We start from the raw sequence: 27939 nt of genomic DNA, 5'->3' as shown, positions 1-27939 counted from the left end.
TAACCTGTCTGCCAACTCAGGCTCGTTCGTCTTGCTCGCGCTGCCGGTCAGATCCACTGTTGAGTTGATAACAGGAGCCGCAGCAGAATTTCAGCTTGAGCACGCACCTCGCAGCCCGCTGACCCTAGGAGGACCGATGGAATGCGAGATGCACTGCGGAGCTGAAGGCGAGCAAGTAGACAGACCTGGCCAGTAGTTCACAGAACACCACCGTCCAGTCCAACAATGGAAACAGCTCCAGATATTGCCTAAAAAAATAAGTATTGAACGCCTTGATGAAAAATCAAAGGTAAATGTTATCTTAAAGCTTTTGAAATTTTTAGAGCTTTTCTTTATACATTTGCTAAAGTAGAGAAGAGTGGCAATTCTCTCTATTGCAGTTAGCCATTGTAGAAGCATTCAAAGGCATTCAGGAGCACTCCAAGGACCCTGCTCCTCACGGCGGAGTCAATCCGCCAGCTTCCTTTTAGCCTGCTATCATCCAATATCTTTATAGGGCTCTACAGTCAAGATTCTGGGCAGGGTTCTCTTAGCTAGACTGGAGCATTGGGCCAATTCCAATAACATTGTCACCGAGGTGCAACATAGCTTCAGACAAGGCTCAAGTGTGGTTGAACATTGTTTGAACCTTTCTCTCCTAAATGCAAAGTACACTAGAACCACAAAAGGTGCATTACTTTTAGCATGTATGGACTTGTCATGTGCATCTGACACAGTCAACCATTCCAAACTTTGGGCCATTTTGGGAAATCTTGGGAAGAAGAGAATTTAATTACTCTTTTACATCATCTCCACTGGGAGACCTCTGCTAAGATTCGTTTTGGCACTATGGGGAAATGTACACCACCCATCCATTGTAATCAAGGAGTTTTCCAGGGACGTATTCTTGCACCGTTTCTCTTTCTTATCTATTTTAAATGGCCTTGAAGGCCATTTATTACAGAAGAAACTAGACTCCCCCAGGATGAGCAGTAGGACTGCAAATAGCAGTAGCAGTAGCAGTAGGACTGCAAATAGCCTGCTGAGAACGCTGGACGGTTCTGTCAAGTTCATGACTGCACTAGATTTGAAGGTTAACTGGCAAACATCTTTTTAAATGGTTGTGGGCCAAAGGGAAGAAAAATTAAGACCCACTTTATAGACGGTGCCCCGTCTTTAAAATAGAGAGTTTTTTTTAAATATCTAGGGTCGGCCTTTGATTCAGATCTAAATTGGGGACCACTGCTAATATTGAAAGGGCAGTAAATGTCCAGAGCAATTGAAGACATTTATTGCTTTGCATCAAAACTAGGCCTTAGCCCAGTAAAGGAGATGAAAACCTTGATTAAAGTCGAATATATATCCATTGCTGCGTATCGAGTGGGAGTGCGGTGGTACTGCAATTCTTTCCTGCGCAGACTATTCATCTTCCCATCAGACGTGCCCACCTTTTATTGCCTGTTGGAATTAGGCTTACACTATCTGGAAGATCTCCTGGGACTTGCCCCACTGTTATTATGGTTGAAAATCTGGAAATCTCCAGAGTTACATTTTTATCAATGTATTCTTTTTGATTGCATAGCCCGGTATAAAATTAACAAAATTCCCTGGCTAGCCTATAAATGTACTTTTCCTTTTTCTAAAGAAAAAGCGCTGACTGGTTAACAGCTATTGAGTGTTATTATTAAGTGCCAGCGAATGGTGATTATTATCATACACCCCCTCCTGAGTAGGTCTTGGACTGCTCTGCTTTGCTACCCTGAGCGAGTCAAGTGTTACAATGGAGTGCTTGGTTCCTCGTAAGGGGAAATTATGGACCTATTACTTGTGCAGGCCTCACATCTTGCTTAAAATAATAACCCAATTTCCTACAAGTATTTTAAAAGATTCCGAGTGGCCTTGAAAGGGTTAACACTTTTATATATCTCTGCCATCACTTTTCAATGAATCACATCTCCCCTCCTATCAATCACATTTAATTTTGTGGGCAAGAGTGACAGGCTGGAAAGAGTTCTGTAGAATTTTCTTCACCATCTTGAAAATAGCCCATTTATTATAATATGTGATTTTTGCACTGTGGAAAAAAAACACAGCAAGAGAGGGGCACCATGAGAGGTATTGTCCCCAGGGAGATGCTGGAAGGGGCTCAAAATGTGGAAACTTTAATTCCACTCTAGGAAAATAACAGAAAACAGCATTGGGTTTACCAGCCGAAACATGATTGAACAAGCTGCCATTTTCAGTAGTGAACCTGCGTGCTACTTAGTGAAAAAATCAGGATAAGAAACAAAGAGAGAGAGAAAGATAAGAGAAAGGCAGACAAGAATACATCAATGATGAGAGCGAAAGGTTGAGCATGGAGGAGTTTGTTCTCAGTGGGGACAGGGTCAATGGCGGGTAGGGTGTCGGCCAAGCCTTCCGCAGCACGGGTTGGATGCCTTGACAGGGTTGCATGCAGGGCCAAGCCACAGGACATGCTATCAGGCCAATTCTGCTGCAAACGGCCAGAGGCCAAAGGTCGTGCACAGTGGCTCTTTGAATAAAGTATATTGTAAAACGAACCATTGACATTCACTGAAAAAAGCACAATTGAAAACTGAGTGCTGATTTAAATCTACACAACGCAATCTAGCATGTCATAACTAACGTCACCAGCCATGCTCAAAACAATCATTTGCCAATGGCACAGGCAAGAAGGCAGTCTAGCACGATTAAAACATGGCAAGTCACATTAGTTGTGATGCGTGTTGGGTTTGCTGTGAACCGGAACTGACGATTTCCTGTTGTTTTTCATGGTCTAGCTAGCATTATAACATTCTTAACTGTGTTTTTTTCCAATGAATATTACTTAAAAAGAAAGATTTCTGACAGTTCTCAGAAAAACACTTTGTAAAATGTACTTTACGCCTAGGGCCTGCAATATAGTAGCTCTTCCACAAATTTTACCTTCCCTACGTACAGCATAAATAACATCAATTGGGCTGTTAGTTTGTTCTTGTAAATGTGATCAAAGTTGATCAAGCATGCAGAAGAGTGATTTTCTCCTTTAACTCCCCCTGCTGATTAAATCAAAGAAAACCCAGTTAATAATATACTAAACCTTTGGATTCTGAATTACTGATATTTATGTGAAAATAGCATTTTGATTCAGAAGGGGGGGGTGTTTTTATGTAGAAGGTAGATAGATTTGGATCTAGAAAGGTAAGGGAGTGAGGCCACCAGATGATTTTTGAAAACCAGATCCTACTCTGCCCGTCTTTAGTGAACACAGCTAGATAATGGACAATAAAGCGCATAGCAGGTCAAAAACATCTAAAGCCTTTTTTCTTTCCTCGTTTACCATGAAATATGTTCAGAAATTAATCTACCAGTCTTTTATTGTAAATACAACAATTATCTGTTTTTAAACTGATCTTTATCAAGGAGCAACGCAGAAAAGAAATTTAAATTTAAAGAAAAGGATTTCTGAACTCATGAGACTTTCATTTCAGTGACTCTTGTGGAACTGGCAGTTTGAAAACTTTGGGAAATCTGTTGGATTCAAATGGATATAAGTACAGCTGCACAGATAACTACAGGTAAGTCTGTATACTTGTGTAAAATGGAGGAGGGGGCTGCCTGTGTGTGTATAGGTTCGAGAGCGCGCATGCATATAGCACTCGGTACCTCTTTGCGTCTTGGTTTCTGTGAGTGAGTGTGATGCAGGTTGTACAGAAATGCAAGCATAAAAAAACATTACTGGATATTTAGAGACAGCGGACATGATTGGCACATGGTCTGTTCATGTTGGCCGAAACATCGCTGTGTTGGGTCACATAGGGGGTTGCCAATGGTTTATCCTAAATCACCAAACCGATATTGGAAACCGAAATCAGAGCAGGACTGAACGCTCCACCAGTAGCATAACGAAACTTGAGGGCACCCCCTGCAAAGTACATGTAGGTGGCCCCCCACACCCTGGAACCAGTCTGAAGCTTTCTGGCCAGGGACCTGCCAGTGCCGGAGGGGGCCCACTGAGCTCGGGCCCCACCCTGCACCACCGGGGCTGCAGGGGCTTTTGTTACGTCACTGTCTTTCACAGGGTGAAAACTCCATAGAGTAGGTCATGTGCCTTTCACTGTGTGAGCTTGTCAGGCAGATCCATCTCTTCTAGCCCGGTCAGTCCACTGCTAATACTCAGACCCCATCTGCCCACCCTACACAAGCTTCTTCTTGGAGGGGGAGCCTGGGATTTTGGGTCGTAGGTGGGTGCTGCTGCTGCCTGATTTGGCTTATGTGGGAGTTATTGGCACATGAGATATGAGACAACCAGTCAGTCTCTTTCACAGCTGCCTCCTCTCATACAGTGCATTGGCACCACTGAAGCATTGCTGATGTAAGCAAGATGATAGGATTGATAGCGACTGCTGCAGAGGAGGCTTGTGCAAGTACAGTGAACCCTCACAGGATTTAAACACAGGCCTTTCTATTCTGAGGTCATCAAATCTATCACTAGACCACATTCTCTCCTCTTTTCGCTCTCCGCATTCTCACATTCCTTTATCTGGGGCAATGAAACAGCTGCACACATTAAGTGGAGTGTATGGTACAGTAAAATAAGCTACACATGTGGACACTGTTCTTCAGGGCAAAGTATCTCAGGAGCAGTACACAATTAGAAAGTCATTTATAAATGGAAAATTTGTTCATCCACACTGTTAGACCTGGTATCCTCGGCGTGGGTTTCCCCTGTATTTTTGCCTTTGCCTCCTGTGTTTTTGCTGTGTGTTGCATTTCGTTTTTGCTGGTCTAGATGCTTTGGGCACTTTTCCACTGCTGTTCCGTGCCAAAGTGCAAGTGCTCCCTGTAAATTGTGTTTATGGATTGTCGATTCCATGATTGGCATATTTGAGTTACTAGTCAGTCCCTAGTACAGTGCACTGTGTGTGCCGAGGCCTATAAATCAAATGCTGCTAGTGGGCCTGCAGCACTGATTATGCCACCCACATAAACAGACTGTAAATGTAACTCAGATCTGCCACTGCAGTGTCTGTGCGCAGTTTGGTACTGCCACGACGACCTGGGAAGTGCACCCACTTGCCAGACCGCAACCTTTCCTTTCCGATCATGTGAGTCAATTTAAGGTAGGCCCAGGTAACCCCTGAGGGCAGAGTAAATGTAAATGTTGTAGTGCTTATATAGCGCACAATCACCCCAAGGGGTATCACGGAGCTGTACACATACCGCTCTGGAACCCCTCCTGGCCTTTCCATGTGAAGTGCCCACTCCTGGGCCCCCCAAGGTGAGGCCAGGCATCCTGGCGCTGTAGGGGCCGTTGTGGAGATTAAGCAAGCTATTGCCCAGAGTTGCAGCGTGGGACCCATGATTAGAATAGGCACCGAGGCGAGAATTGTCAGGTCCGGGGAAATTTAGCCCAAGACCCGCCTGAGGCGGGAATTGAACCCTGGTCCGGGCCAGACGTCTGCATCAGGGTCTGCCGCTCTAACCATTGAGCCACACTTCTCCACTGTGCTGTGTATGTGAAAGGTAGAACAAAGGTAGAACAAAGCATGACAAGATGTTGGATGGAGCACTGAAACTTTTCAGACCCTCACCCTCAGTTACAGATCTGGGTTGAATCCATCATCGTTCTTTAGCTCACTTCGCCCCCTCAGTTCAGACCCAGCTATATGCAAATCAGTCTTGAACCTGTGCCTCATGGGAACAGTCCAGCCTGAACTGCCAAGCCAGGTCTTCCCTGAACCGGAAACAAGCATCCTTGGACCGGTTTTGGGTTAACACCCCTCATCAGCCAGGCTAGCTTGAATTCAGTGGCAAAGTAAGCAAGGGACCCATGGCTGGGCATACCCTGCCAAATTAAGGAGAACAAAGCAAACACAAGGAGATGATAGACGTTTCACTGAAACTTTTCAGTCGGTAACTGGATGAAAGCCAGCTGCCCCAAGCTCAACACCGACAAGACAGAATTAGTGATATTCGCCAAGAACATCGGAACATGGGACTCCTAAATACCTATAATACAGTGCACTGATCATAAGACGTGCAGAAACAAAAAGGAAACATAAAAAATACAAAGGTTGCTGGCCAATCCTACCAGGAGGTAGCGAGTAGGAGGAAGTTCGCCACTGAGTCGATGAAGGTTCCAATGTTCTTTTTAGAGAAAACTCCTGAAACTGGTAAAGCAACAGCAAGCAATGGTGAAGTTGAATCCAAGAACCACAATAGAGTCAAAAACACCTGGAAGGATTACCACGGGAAGTACAGCAAGGACGCAGAGCACATCACCAGAGGATCGTGTCGCCAAGCAAGATACTTTCTCTCGATAGGAAAAAAACGTGATGCCAAGCACTGAGGTAATGGAGGACATGCTATTTGTGCCGTGTTCTCGTATCACGTGATTAGGTGACCTGGAAGCGTTATGCTGTGATCTCGCGAGATCACGCATATAGAAACAAGCATAGCCAATATGCCTCCCCTTTGGGACCTTATAAGTGTTTAGCCATGCAATAGTTGATGTTGTTGCTCCAAGGATATTGTGCTGGATAACTAAGCACTTATAAGGTCCCAAAGGCGAGACCTATTGGTTATGCCAATGCTTGTTCTTTTTATCTCAAATAATGACCCCTGGAATCAAGAAGTAGCAAAAAAAGGCACACATAATTTATGAATGTCTTCATATTCACGCTGTCCCATATCTGACATCAAACCTAAAAAATATCTAGAGGAAAGAAAATACTGAGGAGCAACTTCCTAATTTGTATTAAAAGCTACTACTTTAGAAAGAAAGCCACTCCCTGTCACCCATTCCCTGGTAATGCGACTGCAATTTGTAATCTTTTCCAAATCCTAATAAGGGCACTTCTTCATTTAATACTTTCAAAAAGAATCTGAAGAGTCATATCTACTGTAACATATTGCTTCCTAAATATAGCTCTATCTTTCCATATACCACTGTAAAACAGTTGTCAATATTTGTATTGGTTTTTGTACTTGTAAGTTTTTTAAACAATCTTATGTTGTTCTCTTTAGTATTTCATGGAACCCCTACTGCTTTATTTGTTTATTTAGTTTTTCAGATGTGTTTGTTGTTCAGTATTTTCCCTTAGTATTTCATTGGCATCTAAAGCATGCTGACATCCTTCATGTGGGAATAGTTTTAATTTTACTAAAAAGTAAATGAATAAATAAATAAAATCATCCTCTATTAGATGGACTGTCTCAGAAAGACCATCTCTGTGAACCCTTACCTGTGAAGTTGTTTTCACAGTGGCCTTTCTCTCACGATATTGTTACATTAACCTTATCTACCCCTGCCTCCACATCGAACATCTCAAATGGATATGTTCCTTTCTCATGTGAAGAACCCAAAGGGTCAGGCTGCCACCCTTCACATCAGAGACCAAGAAACCAATTTTGCGGAGTCCCACAGGGATCGTCCCTCAGCCCCACTTTTTTCAACATATACATGACACCACTCACCAACATCCTCCGATCAGAGGACCTGACTGTCATCTCCTATGCCGAAGACACCCCACTCATCCTCTCCCTAACATAGAAAACACCACCATCAGAACCAACTTCACCAGCTGCATGATCATGATAGCAGTACAGGGCTGGATTGGGCCCCAAAACCGGCCCTGGCAAAGTGCTCGGCCGGCCCCCGGGGGGTAGGTCTGAGCTCTTTGCCGGGCAGGTTTTCGGCCGATTTTGTTGCAGGGCCAAATTTGCAGCTATGCTGCATAAATGGCCCTGTAACAAAAATGGCCCCCAGGGGCCCAAAACCGGCCCCCACCCTTGCGGCGCACCGGGGGATTGTCCGGTGCCCGCAATAGCCAGTCCGGACCTGTAGCAGTAGCAGACTGGATGTGAACCAACTGCCTACAGCTCAACTCCGACAAGACAAAAGTACTAGACTTCGGCAACAAGACCTCCCCATGGAACTCCAACAAGAGGCTGTCAGAGCTATGACCAAAACCCATAGACCACTCAAGAAGTCTAGGGATCATCCTAGACTACAAGCTCAGTATGACCACTCAAATCCACATAGTGTGGGCCTCCTGCTTCCGCATGGTTACCTCAGAATACCAGACAGATCGTTGTGCAAGCACTCATCACCAGCAGGCTGGACTACGACAACATTCTCTATGCTGGAATCTCCAAACAACTTCCACGCAGACTCAAGCCCATGCAGAACACTGCTGCAAGACTCATACTCAACCTCCCATGCTACCCCCACATCACACCACACCTCAGGAAGCATCACTGGCTCCCCATTCACTACTGCATCCAATTCAAACTTCTCATGCACACATACCAAGCACACAACACTGGACCAGAATATCTGTACAGCTGCATACACTTGCACCAACCCACCAGACACCCATGCACTGCCTCACTCTCACGCACACACAATGCCGGCATCCGCAAAAGCAAAACTGGAGGTCGCTCATTTTCCTACATTACCCCTAAAACATGGAACGACCTGTCTCAACACATCCGAGCCTCCTCCTCTCCACTTCTTCAGTTCTGCAAAAAACTGAAGACGTGGCTCTTCATATACGCATTTTGAGGACCACAAACCTACACACATGCAAAAGTGCTAGGATACCCTCTTGGGTGATTAGTGTGCTACACAAATCAATATAACATAACATAACTTAACACAGCAGAACCATTATACATCAAAGGGAGCCTTGAACGAGGAAGTTAGGATTTTCATTGCACTGCACTAGAAAGGCCATGTTGAGACTTTATTGGTTAGCAGCAGAGAATAGGTTTAAGTATACCATTGCTTTCAAGGAAATGACCCTTGGTTCAAGCCAGTGTCATATAAAATATAACTTGAATTGAAAAAATTATTGCTATATTCACTGATTTCCACAAGGTACGAATTTCACCAGTAAAAGCAGAATAAATTCTTCTGGTTAACTCGTCTCCAAAAAAAGAAAATGTGATCACTCTTTTACTGACATCACTGATTTACTTCATACAAGACTGATTGTATCAAATTGCAAGGCATTAAACATGGATACCCCAAAGAACCCGGCTAAAGGACCTGGCTAGTAACTCATCGTAATCTGGAGGCCTTACACATCTCAGCCTCCGCAGACATAGGGAAACCATCACTGTGAAACATGCATTCTCGGACAGTGCACCAAAATTCGGGAAATCCCTCCCATTGTTGATATTGTTGACCATGTTGTTCACACTGTTAAAAACCAGCCTCAAGCAGCACCCACCAGCTAGATGTTGAATGAAACTGGGGATATGGGGAAGAGGATGTGACCTAAGGCTAGGGCGGTCAGAGGGCTCGAGTCTCGGCTACCACGCTTAACATCCTGTGATTTTGGGCAAATCACTTAATCTCCCTGTGCCTAACAAAAAACAAGAATGTGTCTGTCTGTAACGCAACTGGTGGTCATGTAAATCGCTCTGATACCTTCGTGTCAAGTTCGCTTTATATAAAACTCTGGGGGAAAAAAAAGAAATCTCTAGCAAAACTCTTAAGACCCAGGAGGACTGGCCTTCTCATGACTCATCTTTCTAGAGCATTCCACAATCCATGTAGACTATGCCCTAATATGTTAACAGATGTCTCCAGCATGCTTACTCGTATACCTGTATCTTCTACTTTCTTGAATTTTAATAGAACTAGTAAATATTGTTCTCACACTTGGGAAGCAGTATGGCATGAAAAAATGCTGCAGCTGCCAAAATCGATCCCCGTGCAGACAAGCAAGGGCCTAGTCAGCTGAGGCTAACACTCTGTTTATTCCTTACTTTTGTGCGGCCATCACAGGGGGCATAGCTGTGCCACCAGATCCCCTCTTATCTGGAATGCCCATCCTGACACCATTTGAGCAGAACAGGACCTGGCGCATGCTAATGGGGCTTTGGGGGGGGCGGCCGACCAGCGGGAGGCCTGCCCCTCCCGGGGGAATTTGGGGCCGGGGAAGGGGAGGGTAGGGCCAGCACCGTCCGTGGGCTGGTTTTGGCGGGTTGGTGCTTTGGGCTGGGGGCGGGGCAAGTTTGGGCGGGTTTTGGGCTCGTGCCCCATGAAAACTGGCCATTGCATTGTGCCGGCCACCATTTCGTCTGGGTGCCCCAGCTGCCGGGCGGGGGGTGGCGGACAAATTTATTTTCCCTCCCTCCCTCATTTTGGGCCCCTGGTGCGGTGGTTGTCGGCGGGGGGGGGGGTTGATCGGTGGATCTGTGGTTGGTGCGCATCGAGGCACAGCACAGCACGGCTCGGAGGAGGTGGGCCGCGCGGACTGGTGCGGCCCGACGTGGCTGTAGGGCCGCTGCGGCACGCCGCTGGCAACGCTGCGGCACGCCGCTGGCAACGCTGCGGCACGCCGCTGGCAACGCCGCGGCGGCCGGTTTGGCGGTAGAATCGCCGAGTACTTGATATAGGTAGGTGGTGGTGGCAGTGCTGGGCCTGGGGGGGAGGGCGGCGCAGTAGGGCCGCGGCGGGGAGGCGGGGCAGGGGGGTGGGGGGGCGAACATGTGGCGGCAGAGGCGGTGGACCTTCCTAGTCATGGCTGGCAGGCGGGGCTCGGACGGGGGGGGTGGGTGGGTGTGGGAAGATGCGTATGGTGTGGGGGCCGGGGTGGGGAACTTGCCAGTCCTGGAGGAGGCGGGGCGGAAGGGGGGGAGGTGAGCTGGATGGGGCCTGGTGGGGGTGGCGCCAAGGGAGGGCGGAGGTCGAGAGCCTGGGGGAGAGGGTGGGGCGGGGGCGCTTTGGCTGCAAGGGTGCAAAGGGGGGGTAGGCCGGTCTGAGGGGGGTGGGGGGTGGCTGGCTGGCTTGGGGGGGCCTCTGGTCGGGGGAGGCGGTGTCCAAGGGGGGTTGGAGGGGGGGGGCGTGTGCTGGGTAGAGGGGGGGAGGTTTGTTGTCCCGGCATGCTGAACCCATCTCTGGTGTTCGATTGGGACGCAGAAGTCAGCGCTCGGGGAGCAGCATGCGGCTCCACACGGCCGAGTGGATGGGCCGGCTCTGCCTGGTGCGGGCGGTCGCGCTCCCACGAGGGACCAGTCTTGGAGGCGCGACAAGAAGGGGGCAGTGCGCCCCCGCTATCCCCACCCGAAGGGTCGGTACGGCCGCCGGGGCTTGGGGACGTGGAGTATGGACTTCTTTATTACATCTGCTTATGGACTTAGTTATTGCATGTGTTGGCGCAATCTTGGAACAAGGCTTCCCTTGACACTCCCACCCGAAGGGTCGGTACGGCCGCCGGGGCTGGGGGAAGTGGATGATGGACTCATTTACTGTATGGTATTTTGGACTTATTTATGGCATTGTGTTGGGGCAAACTTTGAACAAGGCGGTGTGAGCTGCCCCTGCCACCCCCACCCAAAGGGTCGGTACGGCAGCCGGGGCTGGGGGAAGTGGAATATGGACTGATGTACTGTATGGACTGATTTACTGCATTGTATTATGGAGTTATTTATGGAGGGTGTTGGCACAAACTTTGAGCAAGGCGGTGTGAGCTGCCCCCGCCACCCCCACCCGAAGGGTCGGTACGGCCGCCGGGGCTGGGGGGTATTATGGACTTCAAGATGGCAATTGATTCTGGCCTTAGTTATGCATGGTGGTGGCGCACACTTGACCAAGGCTGTTGGAGCTTTCTGGATGAGAATGGAGTGGCTCCGGGGGGTAGTAAGGGACCGTTGGAGTAGAGTTGGCATAGAGTACATTCTAGGATAGGAGGGGCATAGCAATGCTAGCGAAAGAGATGGCTCACTGACAGCTCACATGTGCAGAGAGTGCTTTAATTAGGAGGAGTTGGAAGCGGGGGCGAACAACTTGCAGGAGGTGGTGATACGGGCGGGTAGCACGGAGGTGCGGACAGTGAGGTACCGTTCTTTCAGGAGGCGGGGTATAAATAGGGGAGTCCAACATGCGGGAGGGAGTGATACGGGGGTAGCACAGAGGGGAGGGGGAGGCACTGTTTTCCGGTCATGAGGCGGGGGCGAGTGCGCGCGGACAAGCTGGATGAGTGGCGTGTTCCGGGGGGCAGGGTTAAGGCGTATGGTGTGATGGCTTTTCTTTCCTTGAGGGAAGGTGACACAGGTGGGCAAACATTGGGCGGGAGACGGCAGTCGGTGTGTGCAAGGGATGGGTGGGTGGATGCAGGGGGGACAATTTTACAATAAAATCGTAGTTTTACTGCTCATTACCTTCGCTATATCTACGCATCTAGGCAAAATGAGTGTTCTTCGTTGTGCATCAAGTTCGCGCTTTCTAAAACTTTATAAATACATAAATAAGTCATGATGGATCGCACTCTTGCCCAGACGTGGTTTGTGCATTTTTACAGGCGGAAAGGTGCAAAGTTCTGTATCTCGCTACTTTGCAATTGTTAAGAAGCTGCCGGCTTTGCTGACCATGAAGTGGGGAAAAATTGTAGAGAAGCATTAGCAAATTCAACAGGTCTGGCTTTCGGCAAGCGGGTGAGGGGCCAAAAGAAAACATGCGGCCAGCTAAACATGGTCACCAAATAGCTGCAATAAAAAGTTTAGGTTTTAAAAAACAATTAACTATTCCATCTAATTTAATAGAAGCATATGAGTGCTCCATTGGAGGAAGGTGTCCTTAGAACAGGTGTAGGCCCCTTTTGGTTTTAACATACAACTCACAAAAACATGTTATTGGTGTCAAGAAAAGATAGTATTTCTTTGAATTATCGCACCCTGTAAGCACAGTTTAAACTCTCGAAGATTACAATAATAAACAAGCGATGTTAAATGCCCTGAATTTTTGGTCCTGGTGCTGTTGTACCAGCTGCACCATTCAAATCATAAACCTATTGCCTGCTAGCTGAATGCACATGTGACTGTCTTATTTAGTAGTAATATTTTGCAATAATCTGGGTTTAGTGGGGTCCCTAGAGCTTTTGGCCCCAGTGCCACAGCAACTGCTGCACCATTCAAATCAAGTTGCTTTTAACTGCAAGGTAACTACAATGTTGACTTCCTGTTTAGTAGTGAAATATAGCAATGTTTGGTGTTTAGAGGTCTGCTTGGAGCTTTTGGTCCTGGTGTCACTGCACCTGCTGTACCATTGAAATCATGAGCCTGCAGTCTGAAAGGTAATAAGGGCCCTGGTGCCCCTGCACCTGCTGCACCATTCAAAACTAGTCAATTTTAACGGCAAAGTAACTGCATCTGTGACTGTCTGTTAGTACTCAAATATAGCAATATTATGTGTTTAAATGAGTTCTGACAACTTTTGGGCCAGGTGCTGCTGAACTTTCTGCACCATTCAAAGCATGACCCTGTTGTCTGCAAGGTAACTGCACTTGTAGCTGCCTGTTTTGTAGTAAATATATAGCATAGCTCTTGTATACTAACTTTAATTTTAATGTGCAGTGTTTATTACAACATTTAGAATTTGTTCATAATGACCAAATAGATTAGGGAGAAAAAATGGATCCGATAGTGCCTACAAAGTGCAAAGACAAGTACTGGGGCATGAACAGGAAATGCCACAAACGTGCTAAGGCTAAAGCATCTGCTTTACTCAACTAATTAATAAAAAACAAGCATTCCAGAATACTGTTAGAAGCTGTCTTCCTTTTCTGTGGAAAGAGATCTTATGTTATCAGTGAACGAGGCTTAAACAGTGTGAACAGCTTCAGTAGAAGCATTGTGAATGTGTGCAGTCAGGGGGAGTTAACAAAAAAGCGTATGGAAACAGTACTTGGGCATTGGGAACTTATAAGAGACCCCTTTTAAGATATATTAAATACAAGAGATTCACTAGCACAGTGCAAATGCGGTGCAGGCGAAACCTAAAAAGCGGTTGAAGGTTTTGGAAGGAAGGTCCCTAAGGAGCTAAGAAGTAGCCCTGAATTACAAGCAAATCACAGAGCAGCTGTGACAAATCCTTTTTTAGCATATACAGGAATTGTAATATTACAGACTCAATGGAGCGCACGGTTTCATTACTAATATTCGCGTTTCCATTTGCCGCGGGCCGGACATGTGACTGTCTTTGCCCCAGCGTTACCTGCCTTTCAGACGGAAGTGGCGCTCTTAAGATCTGGCCTTTCTTGCTGGGCAACCCACTTTGGGTGTGTTGTGGGGGCGAGCAGTGCTTGTTGGCGGTGGGGCTTTTCATGGCGGACAGGCTCTGACACGGTGACACCTGATCTGGATGACTTCTTTCTGGTAGGACGGCCGGGTTCGACAGACTGCCAGCGGCAGCTGGCGATTGCGGGCCTCGTGGCTTGCCGGGGGGTGCCCCTGGCGCCAGAGAAGACGTACGGTCCCAGACTGTGCTGTCCTGGCTAGGTGTTGAGCTCAACTCTGGGACATGGAACCATGCCCGCCGGAGGCGGGGGGCTGCATGGTTGGCGTGGTGGGCGACGGGCTGCACAGGAAATGTCGGTTTAGGGTGCGCGGTGTGCGACGTTCAGGGCTTTTGCAGAGGGTTTTCGTGGCGGACTTTTACTGGTGGGACGGCCGGGTTCTGACGGACTGCCAGCGGAGCTGGACGGTTTTACGGGCCTCGAGGTTTACCGGGGGGTGTCCAGGGCGCCAGAGAGGAGGCACGGTCCCAGTTTGGTGCTGTCAATCGTTGGTACAGAGCTCGACTCCGTGGCCATGGATGCACGCCTGCCAGAGCTAGGACTGGACAGGGGAGGACTTGCGGCGGTAGGGGGTTGACGGGGTGACGATTCGTCGGTGGGGGACATAGTGTTTGGCAGTGTGGGCAGGTTGTCTCGTGGTCAGGGGCAGGGAGAAGAGGTGGACGCTGGCACGAGTTATTACCGGCTTGGTCTGAAGGGGTATAGGGGGGGGGGGTGTGCCGGCCTTTGCCGTGCATAACATAAATAAATAAATACATAAATACATACATGAAGAATGAAAATACGGGGGTGGGCCTGGGTGGGGAGTCAACGCAGGGGGTGGGGGGCTTGTCAACTGTCAGATTTTAGGTCAAGGGCGTGGGGGTAGGGAGGTTGGAAGGCCATGAACTCGCCAATCTTAACTCTCTGAATACTATAGGCGGGGGAGTTAATAAATTAACAGGATACGAACCAGAGTCAAGCCAAGGGTATGGCTTGAATCTTAGAGGAATAAGACGGTGTTGACAGGATGGGGCACCCGGAGATTGGGTATGGGGCAGTGTCTTTTTGGGGTACACCTGCCGCACGGAGCGGATCTGATGTGGTACACTTGCTGGAGGCTCTGGAGCAAGGCGTTGGTGGGCACGGGTGCCAGAAGGTGTAGGAGTCCTAGGGGGGGGTCGAGGGCCGTTAGCACGTCCCTCGAGTGGCGTTTTTTTCCTAAGATAGGTGGGAAGTGTAGGAGATCTGTTTGGATTATCGGGGGTAGGTCAAGCACAATAAAGTGTGTAGCCAGGTGGAGAGGCAAATTGACGTTTTGCTAATTGTTTACTGTTGCGGATTGGGGAAACCAGTTTAGGGGAGGGGGTGGGGGGGTTTGTCAGGAAATTGCATATTTAGTGAGGCCTAGTTTTGTGCAGCGCAGGCCAAGGAATTCATTGTGTAGGATGCACCTGCTTCCAATAAAGCGGCCTTTATCACACTTAATTGGAGTCTCTGGTCGGTGTTTTGCCTCCCCCCATTCCCCAATGGGCCCCAAAGTCTCATATTTGGTCCCTGTAGAGCCCTTGAATCTGATTTTTAAATTGCCTGTTGATTAACTCTTCGGATGGTACTTGTATTCTTTGGACAGTGTACATGTGCAGTTATTCATCCATCTGCTAAAAATATACCCAGCTCTTGTTTTGCCTCAACTGCGGATCATTCATTCATGCTGCAATGAGGGCAGGGGATTGGGTCAGAAATGCAGAGTAGCTTTAGTTTGCTGTTGTGCATCCCACATTAAACAAAAGCCTTATGTTTGGCAGTATTTACAGACATTCCACGCAGGGGTGTACTCCAAAGGAACAAAAGCGCTGGAACCTTTTGTTTGGCATTCAATTTGCATCTGTCTCAGGGACGCTTCCGGCATCCTTAAGAGAGACGGCGGCTATGACTCAGATCTGCGGCAGCCGCAGTCACACCACAAAGCATCTTTCTGTTCTGAAGCTGTTCACATTCCCTCCATTATCACTCCTTTTAGTAAGCTCCAAGTGCTAGTGAGGCTCATCATGTCAAAGCATTTACTGACATTTGTCCCTGCTTTTCATAGAAAATGTATCATTAAACGCGACTCTTATCACAACACCGGCATCTATTTGCATTAATTCCTTGGGTGGAACCAACTGCAGAGTTTAACGCCCCACAGTCCTTTCGCTCGCAAAGCCAACGCTGCAATCTGCATACATTAGCAGTGAGTGGGATTCCCACAAACTACAGCGCGTGCAGGTAGCGGGCGAGCTGCTCTCGGAGTAGAAAGATTCATTTCCAGAAGAGGAATTCCAGCTCAATGTGGCAGCCACCTGCAGCACTAATCGGCCAATATATTACGGCACGAGCCGCTGCTATCACCCATCGAGCGTGAGAGCCAGAATAACAAGCATTGGCCGCGTGGCAGTAAAGCCGCGCGCAGTGAAATTGGCAGCAGGGGGAGGGGGCATGGGCGATTTCCTTTCGGGAGCGTGCAGCTGTATGGTGCCACCATATGGCGCTGCGCGCTCCAGAAAGGAAATCGCCAAGATGCGCACGCGGTGCATTGCAAGCAATGCAACGCATGCACTTCTTTGCTGAAAAAGCTCTACCGATGGCATTAGGTCCCCTCCTATGCAATGCGTGTGAATTGCGTAGGACGAGACCTAAAAAACCAGGAAATGGAGGAGGCACATAATAAAACCAAGCGGATTCAGGAAAAAACAAAGAGTTAAGGAAAGACTCATTCTTTAAATAACATGGGCAGTCCAACATTCATTCAAGTTTCATACACAGTGTACCTTACGGGAGTGACTATTCTGAATCAACGGAGCAGGGCGGGGTTATGTACTAAGAAACCTCTGAATCGGCATTGAAAGCATATTGTGCATGCGGACTGGGTGGTAACACAGGCTCATCTGCTCTGCAGGCCTCCTACTCGCGCACATTTCACCCATTTACGCAACCAGGCCAGGAGGATGGGTGTTTTCTTACACAGCTTGCAAAGCGTGGACGAGCTCTCACTCCACATAGGAGCCTCCTCCTCTCTTCCTTAATTTGACAAGAGGCTGAAGACCTGGCTTTTCAATTAAGCAAGCTACCGTCGGCCGGTTTAGGCACACACACCTGCTGAGCGCCAGAATACCCTCGCAGGTGATAGTGCTCTTTACAAATACACATAACATAACATACATGTGTAAAGATTTCCACTTTAATAAGGTAGGAAAGGTAGAGATGAAGATTTTCACTTGTAAGTTTGTTAATTGCATTTTGTAGTACTTTAGAAGTCCTTTTGTAGTACTACTAACCATACTACAAAATGCAGTGTGTGAATAGGCCCTACATAATCATTATTATGAAGAAGAGGGGCAGAGTCGCACTGAGCCTTCCGAGTGAACAGGCTGGTGAAAATGAGCTCTTTGCTGTTCCCCTTAGTTCCTACCTCATGGACTTCTGATGTTGAAAAACACATTTCACATTTTTTGTCCACTTCGGTAATAATGAAACGAAAATAAATGGATGATTTTATTCCTCATAAAGATTCTATTCTGACCCTGTCTAACCCAAACCCTTATTATGTGTCTTCTTTCGTTGCAGACCTGTGCAGTTAATCCAATGTGTGGATTTCTCCAGGAATTATCGCTGTGCCCTCAGCAGCTCTAGCAGCATCAAGGACACATCTGCACCCATTTTCCTCCAACTTACAATCCTATTCATGAGCTTTGGACAGATTCACTTACAACCAACCATGTGACAGTACAACAAAGTACTCCTGACTTTATGCCCAGTCACCACTGATTACAGGCCAATGATAGAGACTGTGGAAACAATACCATCATTATTATGGACCTCTCAGGCATGTTTATGTTTTGAAAATCAACGCTTCACAATTGACTGTGGTAACTAAATAGTACAGCAGAAATATTCCATTGTGCACGGGGTATGATCTAAATGCTCCTCCTGTTGTCAAAGTTTCAAATTATGTTAATATATATTAAAACGAATCTAGACATTATATTTGCCACTTTGGTATGTTTTGGCGCCAAAGGTTTTGAAGTCTGATAGTACTGACTGGTTAATACACTTTTAGCCTGATCCCTTAGCTAGGCTCCTCTCTCTCTTGATAGCCCAAACGAAGGGATATGCATAATCACATCCTGATTTTTATTTTGTAGCTAAGACTTTTGCTTATCTCCAATACAAAAGCAAGAATATACTAAATAACGTTGTTTGTGCACTGCTAAAACAATCTTATATATTTATCATTGGCATCCCAGGGGTGGTCTATTCTTCCTCATTGACCTTTAGTTGGCAAGGTGGGAGATCTTTGTTTATTTTAGAGTGCCTTGGGTATAGTAGGTGCTATCAAGGGTCCTGCTCTAGCAGTCCTGATTTAGGTGCGAAGTTACATCTCACATTTTTTCAGCACTCTGCTCTTAGCGAGCACAGGAGGATTGTGTGTAGATCATGGGTCATATTACCAAAAACTAGAGATAATCATCGCTATGTTGGTTTAGCTGTAACATTAATATCGCCGAGCTCCGCCGATTTTTATCGCTTAGGAGCCTTGCTATTACCAAGGTTTATCTCCTAAGCGATAAAAATCGGCCGAAATGCATGAATATCGCTGTAAAGTCAGTGATATTCATGCATTACCGAGCAAATGTTCTTAGCCATCTAATCCACCTACCATTGGATTACATGGCTAAGAACAGCTCTGGGCAGGCGTTAGCTTTTGGAGATAATCGCGCTTAGCGCGATTATTTCCAAAAGTTGGTAATAGGAGATGCATATGTTAGCTGCTGTTTCCAGTCGCTAACATCTTGGCACGCCCACTTTGCATGTCATTAGCGATAATTATCGCTGACATGCAAAGTGGGCCTAAATGCCCGTTATCTCCTACTAGCTGTCGCTAACTGGTGTTAGCGACAGCTAGGTAATAGGGCGATACAATTATCGCCGCTTTAGCTGGAAAATTCCCGCTGAAGCGGCGATAAGGCCCTTGGTAATATGCCCCCTTGTTCACAGAAAACGATGTAAAAATTAATGAATGAACTGGATTTGTACAGTGAACAGGTGCCCGGTGCTACAATGACCAGAGGGAACCGCAACCATTGCCAATTAGCAAGAGGAAAAACAGCTACATTTTAAGAAGCTTTTGAAAATAGAGCTCATTTTTTATACCTCGTAAACTCATCAGCACCTTATTCCCAGCTTGAGTAGCCAGAAAGAAAAAGAAGAAACCTCCTCTCCTGATGTGCCTGAACCTAGGTGTAGCAACCATAAGAGCCTGAGAAGAATGATGAGTTCTAGGAGAATAATGTACAAACCAGTCCAATAAGTGTCTGGGATCAGAGCATTAAAAAGCCCTGTACACCAATAAAAGACCTTTAAAAACAATCCTCATCTTGACTGGCAGCTAATGCAGTTCTTTAAGATGATACAAGACCGAAGCACTGCAGAGGAACCTCAGAATAAGGCAATATGCTGTATTCCGAAAAGATTGAAGGCGTTTAATCAAGTAACCAGGAAGGCCAAGATTGAGAATATTTGCATAGTCTAATCTCAATGTGAATAGGGCATGAACCATTGATTTCCGAGTCTTGAGAGGAAGAAGGCAAGAAATGTTTTAGACACTGGAGTAGGGAATAACAGGTCCCCACCTCTGAAGAAACCGGACTGTAAGGAAAGCTAATTATAAAATGTTACTGCTAAATTCTTTGCTATTGTGGAAGGGTGAGGTGAGGGAAGGGAAAGCAGCAAACCAACAATGCCCCCACCAATTGTCTTCTAGAGACCAATACAGAAGATATTTCAGTCTTGTCTGAATTGAATTTAAGATTGCTTTGTTGATCCAGTCCAGTGTCCTGGATGGATAGGCTTTAAAGGTTTCCTGAACCGTTGCCATCCATTTCTCAATTGACAGGATCAGCTGCAAAATCAAAGGAATCAACTACAAGAGCCAGGGGAGCCTTGTAGGTCTTAAACAGCGTAGGACTCAAGGAAGAGCCCTGTGGCGCTCCATAATTTAACAATTTACTGTCCAAAGAGTAGGGCACAATCCAACCTACTTGCTCTCAAGCTTGCAGAAAGGACTAAATCCAACTTAGCGCAGGGCCACCGACATCTATTGCTGTGATACACCGAATGGTGTGTGAGAGTGTTTGGAACAGAGCGGATAGATTCAATAGTATGAGGGTGGCGTTCATGCAGTGCCATTATTATGGAAGTAGACACCTCCACTAGAGCAGTCTCGATACAGAATCATGATCTGATGCCTGACTGGCTAGTATGTACCTATCCATTCTGTTCCAGATAGCTTGAAAGTTGACTATGAATCAATCTTTCCAGCATTTTAGCCTTTGAGGGTCAAAAGCTAAATAGGTCTAAAGTTGGATTGTATAGTGGAATTTACTGAACATTTTTCATGCCGGGGAACCAAATTATAGTAGGCTGTTTCCAGAAGCGTAGGACCGTAGCGGTGAGCAATGCCCCGATTATGAAGGAGAGGTTGCAAAAACGATTTCGCAATCATAAACATTTTGTGTGGTCCGTTCTGGATCTCGCACAGAGGACGAAGCCTGTGGGATCTAATTGTAATAACGAGCTCATGCTTTTTTAATTTTTACTAAAACAGCTCCCATACGTTATGTTAAACAGTAACATCGCTGAACATTTAGGGCCCAATTCCGATGTTGGACAGACCGGAGTCCATCCGACATCAGTCTTCGACTGGAACCGAACAACCTCCTGTCATCGGTTCCAGCCATGGAAGTAGGATGCGACTGAACCCTTTTTGTCCCATGCCTATTCTTTTCAATGGGAGCATGCATTCCAAACTGACTGCAAGCTTTCATTGCAAAGAGCGGAGGTGCAGTTCATCCCTTCACCCCATGGCAGGCACCACGAGGTGCCTGCCACCCGGTGCAGGGATTAACAGGGGGGCCGTGCACCCATGGGGGCCCCCAAAGACATATTCCGAATGCCTTACTTTGTCAGAAAGGCTGGTACAGAAAGGCAGTGAGAAGCTGCCATCCTAATCTCTTGGCCGGAAAGAGCTGGCCAAGGGATTACTAATGGCTTTCTGAATGGCGTACGGGCTGTCTGAGCCCGCCGTAAGCCATTCGGAAAACCAATTTGGATTCCCTTCTGACCGAGCCCATCAAAATGGCTTGGCCGGAAAGGAATCCGAATGGGTCATTCCAATGTAAATGGAATAGCCCAACTGCATCGGAATGAGGCCCTTAATATTGACCTTCAGGTGCCTGCAGCTGAAAGCAATGGGAGTGTGTTCTCCTCTGCTGTGAAGCCAAGGAAGGGAGAGAGAGTTAAAGAAGAAACAGCACGTCTTCTTGCAAGAGTGCTTACTGCTGGAAAGAAATGTAATGCTGTGAAATTGGTTAATCAGCAAATGTAAATACTTCTTGAAAGCTATTATAAACTTTAATTGATGGAGTCACAGTGACAAAGATTTATTCTTTTTGCGAGCTAATGTAAGGGCATTACCAGATGAGGTATAGAGTGTGTCCTTATAGACACTGATAAAGAATTATGCACTATATACATTGTGATATTACTAAAATATATACTTTGAAAGCAATTGTTTTGGGGAAGATGCTGCTATGTGATCACAGCCATTCTGTGCTCCACCCTTTCTGGGCTCCTACCCATTCCCTGCACGCTGATGGAGCTGAAGGATGCTCGGAGGCTGGCCCCTGTGCTTCTCACGGGCTCACTGTGTCACTGGAATCAGGCTATCCTGGATGAAGAGGGGTGAAACCCCGAAACTGGTCCTAGGATGCTTGTTTCTGGTCCAGGGAGGACCGGGCTTGGCAGTCGGGCTGGGCTGTTCCCATGAGGCACAGGGTCAAGACTGATTTGCATATGGCCGGGTCTAAACTGGGGTGGCATGGTGAGCAAAAGTATGATGGATTTAACCCAGATCTCTTGACTGGGGGTGAATGTTTTGATTTGTTCTGCATTCCGTCCATCAATTTTGTGTATTTTGCTTTCTCACGGGGCTCTAAGGCAAGGGGCAGTGAAGGGTGTGACGCTGGCGGAATGCATTATGTGGCTGCTGGTTCTTGGAGCAGTTTGCTGGGCATCTCTGAGGGACTTGCGGCTTCAGTCTGGTGCTGGGAGCAAAGACCGGACTTCGACGATCAGGGTAAACAGCGGTGAAGATGACTGTCTCTGAAACGCCTGCAATGACAAGGGACATACAAATGGCGGCAGCTGTAAACTCTGTTAGCTGGATGGCGAAATTTCTAAAGAAATCTCTGCCCACCGCAGAAGTCCTATTCAAATCTCCTATTGGAATCCCTGAAGTGGCACAAAACAATGGAGCCTTGGAACCTCAAACTGGAAATTCTCAAATTCTCAGGATATGAGTACTAAACATCCACTAATGGGTGAGGGAGCAGTAAGAAGCTGTGCTGAGGATGAGACTGATTTGTCTGTTATAGTGGGATTACCCAATTTATCGTATGCCCCGCAGATGACTATGTTGGGAGAGGAGATTACTAAGAAAAGTGATGATGATGATGATCTGGAGGGACGGACTCCAGAAACTAAAAGTACTAATGGCCCTCTCCAGAGTATAAAGAGCAGTGTCACCATTTACTGAGAAACAAATTATAGATGAGGCATAACAACATCAGGCAGTAACTGAGCAGGCAGAAATAGACTCAGGAGATAACATTTTTAGGTCGAGCTTCAATCGACCTGTTTTTTTTCTTCTGTGATGGATTTTGGCACACCCACCGATTGCCATTGGTTGATATCTGTGGCATCCACAAATGTTGGCACATTTGTGTAAAAGTCCCTCCTTTATGTTTATAGCTCCTTCCGTGGCGATTTCACTTCGAAAACATTTTAGTTGGCCATCACACTGCACTGTGTGTGATGGCCCCTCCTCCTTACTCTCTAACTTGTATTAGTTTGCCTGCCCTGATTGTGCTTTTGAAGGCCTTCAACTTCAAATCTGAGCCCTGCCCCATACACACACTGAGGAATGCGGACTAGATTTAAAGTCCGAAATTGAAATAATGGCAGAGCCAAATCACAAGCTATCTCTTCCAGAGGCGGCTGGTGACATTTGAAAGTGGTGAGGCGCAAAGTGATTTGCATACTGCATCGTAGCGAGAGTGCAGCGAGCGAGCCCGAACCCCATAAGAGGGGTTTGGGGGGATACCCCCCCAAGAATTTTTTTTTAAAAAAGAAGAAAAATCGTGAATTTTCAAGCAAATTTGAGAAAGCAAGAAGGTTAATAAAGCAATTGTGAAAGTGCAGTTATTCCATTAATAGATGGCAGTATAACCACGCAGTGACCAGCCAATCAGCGCCAGGATTGGCGTGGGGGGCACACTAACTGCTCGCCCTGTCGCCCTTTTTAACGCCGGGGGCTGCCACCCGGTTTAACCAGCACCCCCTGGTCACTAGCTGTAATGGGGGAACTTTCATGCGCATGCTCGGGCTAGTTTCAGCCCCAAGCAACACTTGCACGTTAGGTCTGCCTGCACTGTCTGACAAATGTACGTCAAGTGGACTCGCCCTGCTGTCACTCAGACCAGCCCCGCCCGCCCCCCTGCGCAGCGCACTCCCATTTCAGTCGGGTGCTGCCCGGATTCCTGGCGGCGCTCGAATAATCCTGATAATTAATTTTAAAAAGACAGTGACATTTATTTTACTTGCAGTCCCGGGTCCATGGGCTGTGGGGCTACGCCCCATCGCCCCAAAGGATGCACAGCGGCTGATCTTTTCACTACATAGCAGATGGTCTGCCATCCCAGCGCTCCGTGAATCAGCTCTGCCATCATTTCAATTTATGACAACACAGAGATCGTGCTTGTTTTTTGTTTTGTTACATCTTTTACTGAGTCCTGCTGAAATAGGTCTCTGAATTTCCGTGGAGGGTGAGAAGCAGCGTCAGGACTCGCCATTCTCCAGGGTGCTTTCCCAATCATTCCTCGCTGCTAATTTCGGTGTCGCCCTCATTTCTTTTTAAACAATTGCTTTTGAGCGTATTTGTGACTGGCTCTGATTTATGCTTCACATTAGTCAATTAGTGTTTCAGCCTGCAAGCCTCCGGGGAGGCACAATATACACAAGTTAAATGTAGGCAGCCACCTCCAGGTGCGCGCCTTTGTAATGTCCTGTTCAATTTATTGAAATGTCACCCAGAATTTCCTCTTCTCCTGGACATGTATCTACGCATGTAGGTATTAACCCTTTATCTGCAGCGCGAATTCCGCTGCTGTGCGGTGGTTTAAATGAGTGGGTCGTGCCGCATTGGCCAATGGACGTGCGCAGCACTACCGAGGTAGTGCTTGCGACGGCCGCTAGCCGACGCATGCAGCGGGGGGATATTACATTTCGGTATGTGTAGGTAAATGAAGTGCTGGTTAGTTCGGGGCAATTTTAAAAGTGCATATTATCAGATTCATTTGGAAACAAATGCTCTTTCCTAGGCCTGGGCATTTTCATTTGCATAACAAAGAAGTGAAAATATTACAAAGTTCCACATTTAGGGCAATATGTTTCAAAAAAGAGTTTTGCGATTCTCAAATTGCGATTTTTAGCAAATCGCAGTTAGAGAATCGCAAAATGCAATGTACGTAGAATTTGCAAAGAAATTTGTGGATCCTACATATTCCTCATTTGTGAATCACAAATTGAGATTCGCAAATAAGGAATACCTTCCCATTAATTCCTACGGGTTAGGATGCCCATAGGAATGAATAGGAAGACATTCTCAATTTGCGATTACCAATTAGAGAATAGCAAATTGAGAATGCAATTTCAAGGTTGTAAGGGTGCCAAAAGGACATCCTGTTGCACCCCTGAAATATGCATGTGTGCACACTTTGCACTTTTACAAAAAAAGAAAATCGCAAATTACCACCAACTTGAAGTTGGTAGTAATTTGCAATTCCTTAAGGCCAAATAGCAAATTTCTGGTGCTTCAAGAATTGCGTTTAAGGAATCGCAATTTGCAATTCCTTAATTGCATTCATAAAATTGAGAATCGCAAATTTTGCAATTCTCCATTTTGTGATGGCCTTTTGGAATGGTACATTCCAAAAGCCTTTCTCCAATTCGCAAACGGTCCGTTGCTGAGAATCGGCCCGTTTGCAAACGGGAAAAAGGCTTTAGACATGGGGCCCTTTGCATTGTTTCGCCTCCATGAAATGTTGGAAGTTCTCACCAGCTTTTGCCAGTTAACACCGGTTCGGGCATGTTCGCAAGTTCATCTGTGGATGACAATCATCCAGCAGAACAGATTAATGAACAAACTGAGAAATAATTCCTAGAATGAAATGTGTACATAGGTGGATTTTGCAAATGTTGCTTTTAATTGAAGAATTTCGCCAGTCACTGGAAATCGTTTTTCATATAATTACACTAAATCTATAAATAAGCTGGTTGTTTTCCTAGCTTTAACCAATTGTTTCCTTTGGTGGAACTGCAGTAAGTAGAATTCGTGAAGATTTAAAACTAAGTATAGATGTCTATACTGTTGGCTTCATGAAATGAGGCGTTTTAGTTGTAGCTGTCATTTTGCAGTTCATGAATATAACCTTCCAGTTCTCAAACTTGTGAATGGCTCTGCTGTATGCTTCTAGGTCTCCCTCCACCACGCTCCCTCTGCAAACAAAAACAAGCCTTGGCATAGCCAATAGGTCTTGCATTTGGAACCTTATAAGTGTTTAGACTGAACTTTTGGCTTTGTCAATGTCTTTATCTATGTTGTAGAGCATTGTGAATGTTGTGCAGCATGTTGAAAAGGGTATTATAAAAAAAGTGTTATAAGCATTTTTTCCACCTTATATACAAGAAAACATTATATGCAACTGAACCACCCTATTAAAAACAGAATTAACAAAAAAAATGTGTTCTAGATTTTTTGTCCATGCAATGCTGGCAACTTTTCCGTGCCTGTTCTAATGCTTGTTTGTTAAAGTTTGATTTTGTTATGGGGGGCATAAACAATGGGAGGGTGGAGGCTGGTAAATAGTACCTTAATTACAATAGGAGTAGTGGAGGGACACTAGGGACGTATAAACAGATGCCAGATTCCGAGGGCAGACTGATGTGGTGTGGAGTGATGCTTAGGTATTGGTGAGCTGGGGCAAAGGTGATGCTCAGGTGATCCGAATGATGCTGAGGTGATGCTGAAGTGGTTGTGTGCTGGTGCGCAGGTGATGCTCGGGTGATCCTGAGTGATATGCTGAGGTGGTGCTGCACTGATGCTGAAGTTGTGCTGCATTGGTTCTGAATTGCTGTTGAGGTGGGGCTGTGCTAAGGTGGGGCTGCACTGGTAGTGGTGCACTAATGTAGAGGTGGTGATGTGCTAATGCTGAGATGGTGCCACCGCTACACCAACGCCGCCCCCCTCACACTCAACCCCAGTAGACACAGAGACTGTGAACTGGCTTTCCCAGCCTCGACCCACAGCCAGTTCTCCTGACACCACTGCCGCCAGATGTTTTCCTCCACCCGACTCCCGGAATGACAGACACCACCGCCATCGACACGCTAAGGTGCATCCTCCTCAACGTGCACTCCATACACAAACACACCACAGATCTTTGGAACCTACTAGACTCTCTCTCGCCCGACATAGCCTTCTTCACGGAGACCTGGACCAACACCACCACCGCCCCCGACATCAACACCACCATCCCGGACGGATACAAGATCCGGAGCAAGGACCGTCCCAACCACCCAGGAGGACTCGCCATCGTCCACAAGAACACCCTCTGACTCACCACCTCCAGGGATACCTTCCCCGCCGCAGAACACCTGCACGTCAATATCCGGACCACCCCCAACACTACACTACCCGGAACCCTCATCTAAAGGCCCCCCCGGCCCCCGGACACCCTTCACCACCACCATCACTGACTTCATCGCACCTCAAGCAATCGCATCACTGACCTGCATACTAGGAGACCTCAACTTCCACCTAGACAACCCCAGCGACCCCAACTCCACCACCCTCCATGACAACCTCACCAATATCGGACTCAACCAACTCATCACAACGTCCACACACAGAGCAGGACACACCCTCCATCCCATCTTCGCGGCAGACAACAGTGTCCGTTTCAGCCACACAATGCAGCTTCCGTGGACCGACCACCACTGCGTCCACTTCACCGTCAACACACCCAAAGCATCAACACCTACCCCCGCCTACCTCGAAGGAACTGGAGCAAGGTCAGCGACAAGCAACTTGTCACCACCCTCACCGAAGGAAACCACATCTGAGCACCCGTAGCAAACGCCGCAGCCATAGAACTCCACACCTGGATCTCCAACTGTGCGGACGAGCTTGCCCCGCTACGGCACCCCGGCAAACAACGCCTCAGGAAAGCCGCCTGGTTCACCACAGATCTCCAAGAAGCAAGACGCACCTGCAGACGAATGGAGAAAACCTGAAGGAACACCAAGACAACAGACAGCTATTCCACCTACAAGAATGCCATGACGGACTACCACATCCAAATCAGATCAACCAAAAAGAATTTCATCCACAGCAAAATCCTCACCAACAACACCAACTCCAAGGAACTCTTCACCTTGATCCAGGAGTTCACCAACCGTCGCAGCGAAGCCTCAGACATCACCCTATCCCAGGACCATTGCGACAAACTTTGGAGCTACTTCCATCTCAAGATCAGAAAACGGCTTTGTTGGCCACACGCAAGATGCCACTGCCAACACCGCCGCCCAGAGACACCACCCATCCCATCAACACCGACTGGACTCCAATCACAACCGAGGACGCAACCACAACTGTGAAAAGCAACCATGCGGGAGCCCCCACCAACCCTTACCCGCCACACATCTACCACAGAGCCGCTGACACCACCTTCAC

At 47.1% G+C, this 27939-nt stretch overlaps 1 protein-coding gene across 2 annotated transcripts in view; it reads left to right on the top strand.

Annotated features, from left to right (window-relative positions):
* LOC147725394 (ADP-ribosyl cyclase/cyclic ADP-ribose hydrolase 2-like) overlaps positions 1-18072 on the top strand; it is a 285451-nt gene extending 267379 nt beyond the window's left edge. For both annotated transcript variants that reach the window (XM_086964523.1, XM_086964524.1), the window contains exons 8-9: positions 3471-3557; positions 17655-18072. In XM_086964523.1, the coding sequence (XP_086820649.1) occupies positions 3471-3557; positions 17655-17811 (244 nt within the window). In that variant the 3' untranslated portion in view covers positions 17812-18072. The remainder of the gene's footprint in view (positions 1-3470; positions 3558-17654) is intronic.
* Positions 18073-27939: the final 9867 nt, after the last annotated feature.

This window comes from Lissotriton vulgaris, chromosome 3_2 (assembly GCF_964263255.1).
Source record: "Lissotriton vulgaris chromosome 3_2, aLisVul1.2, whole genome shotgun sequence".
NCBI lineage: Eukaryota > Metazoa > Chordata > Amphibia > Caudata > Salamandridae > Lissotriton > Lissotriton vulgaris.
This window is presented reverse-complemented; position numbering and strand designations above follow the sequence as displayed.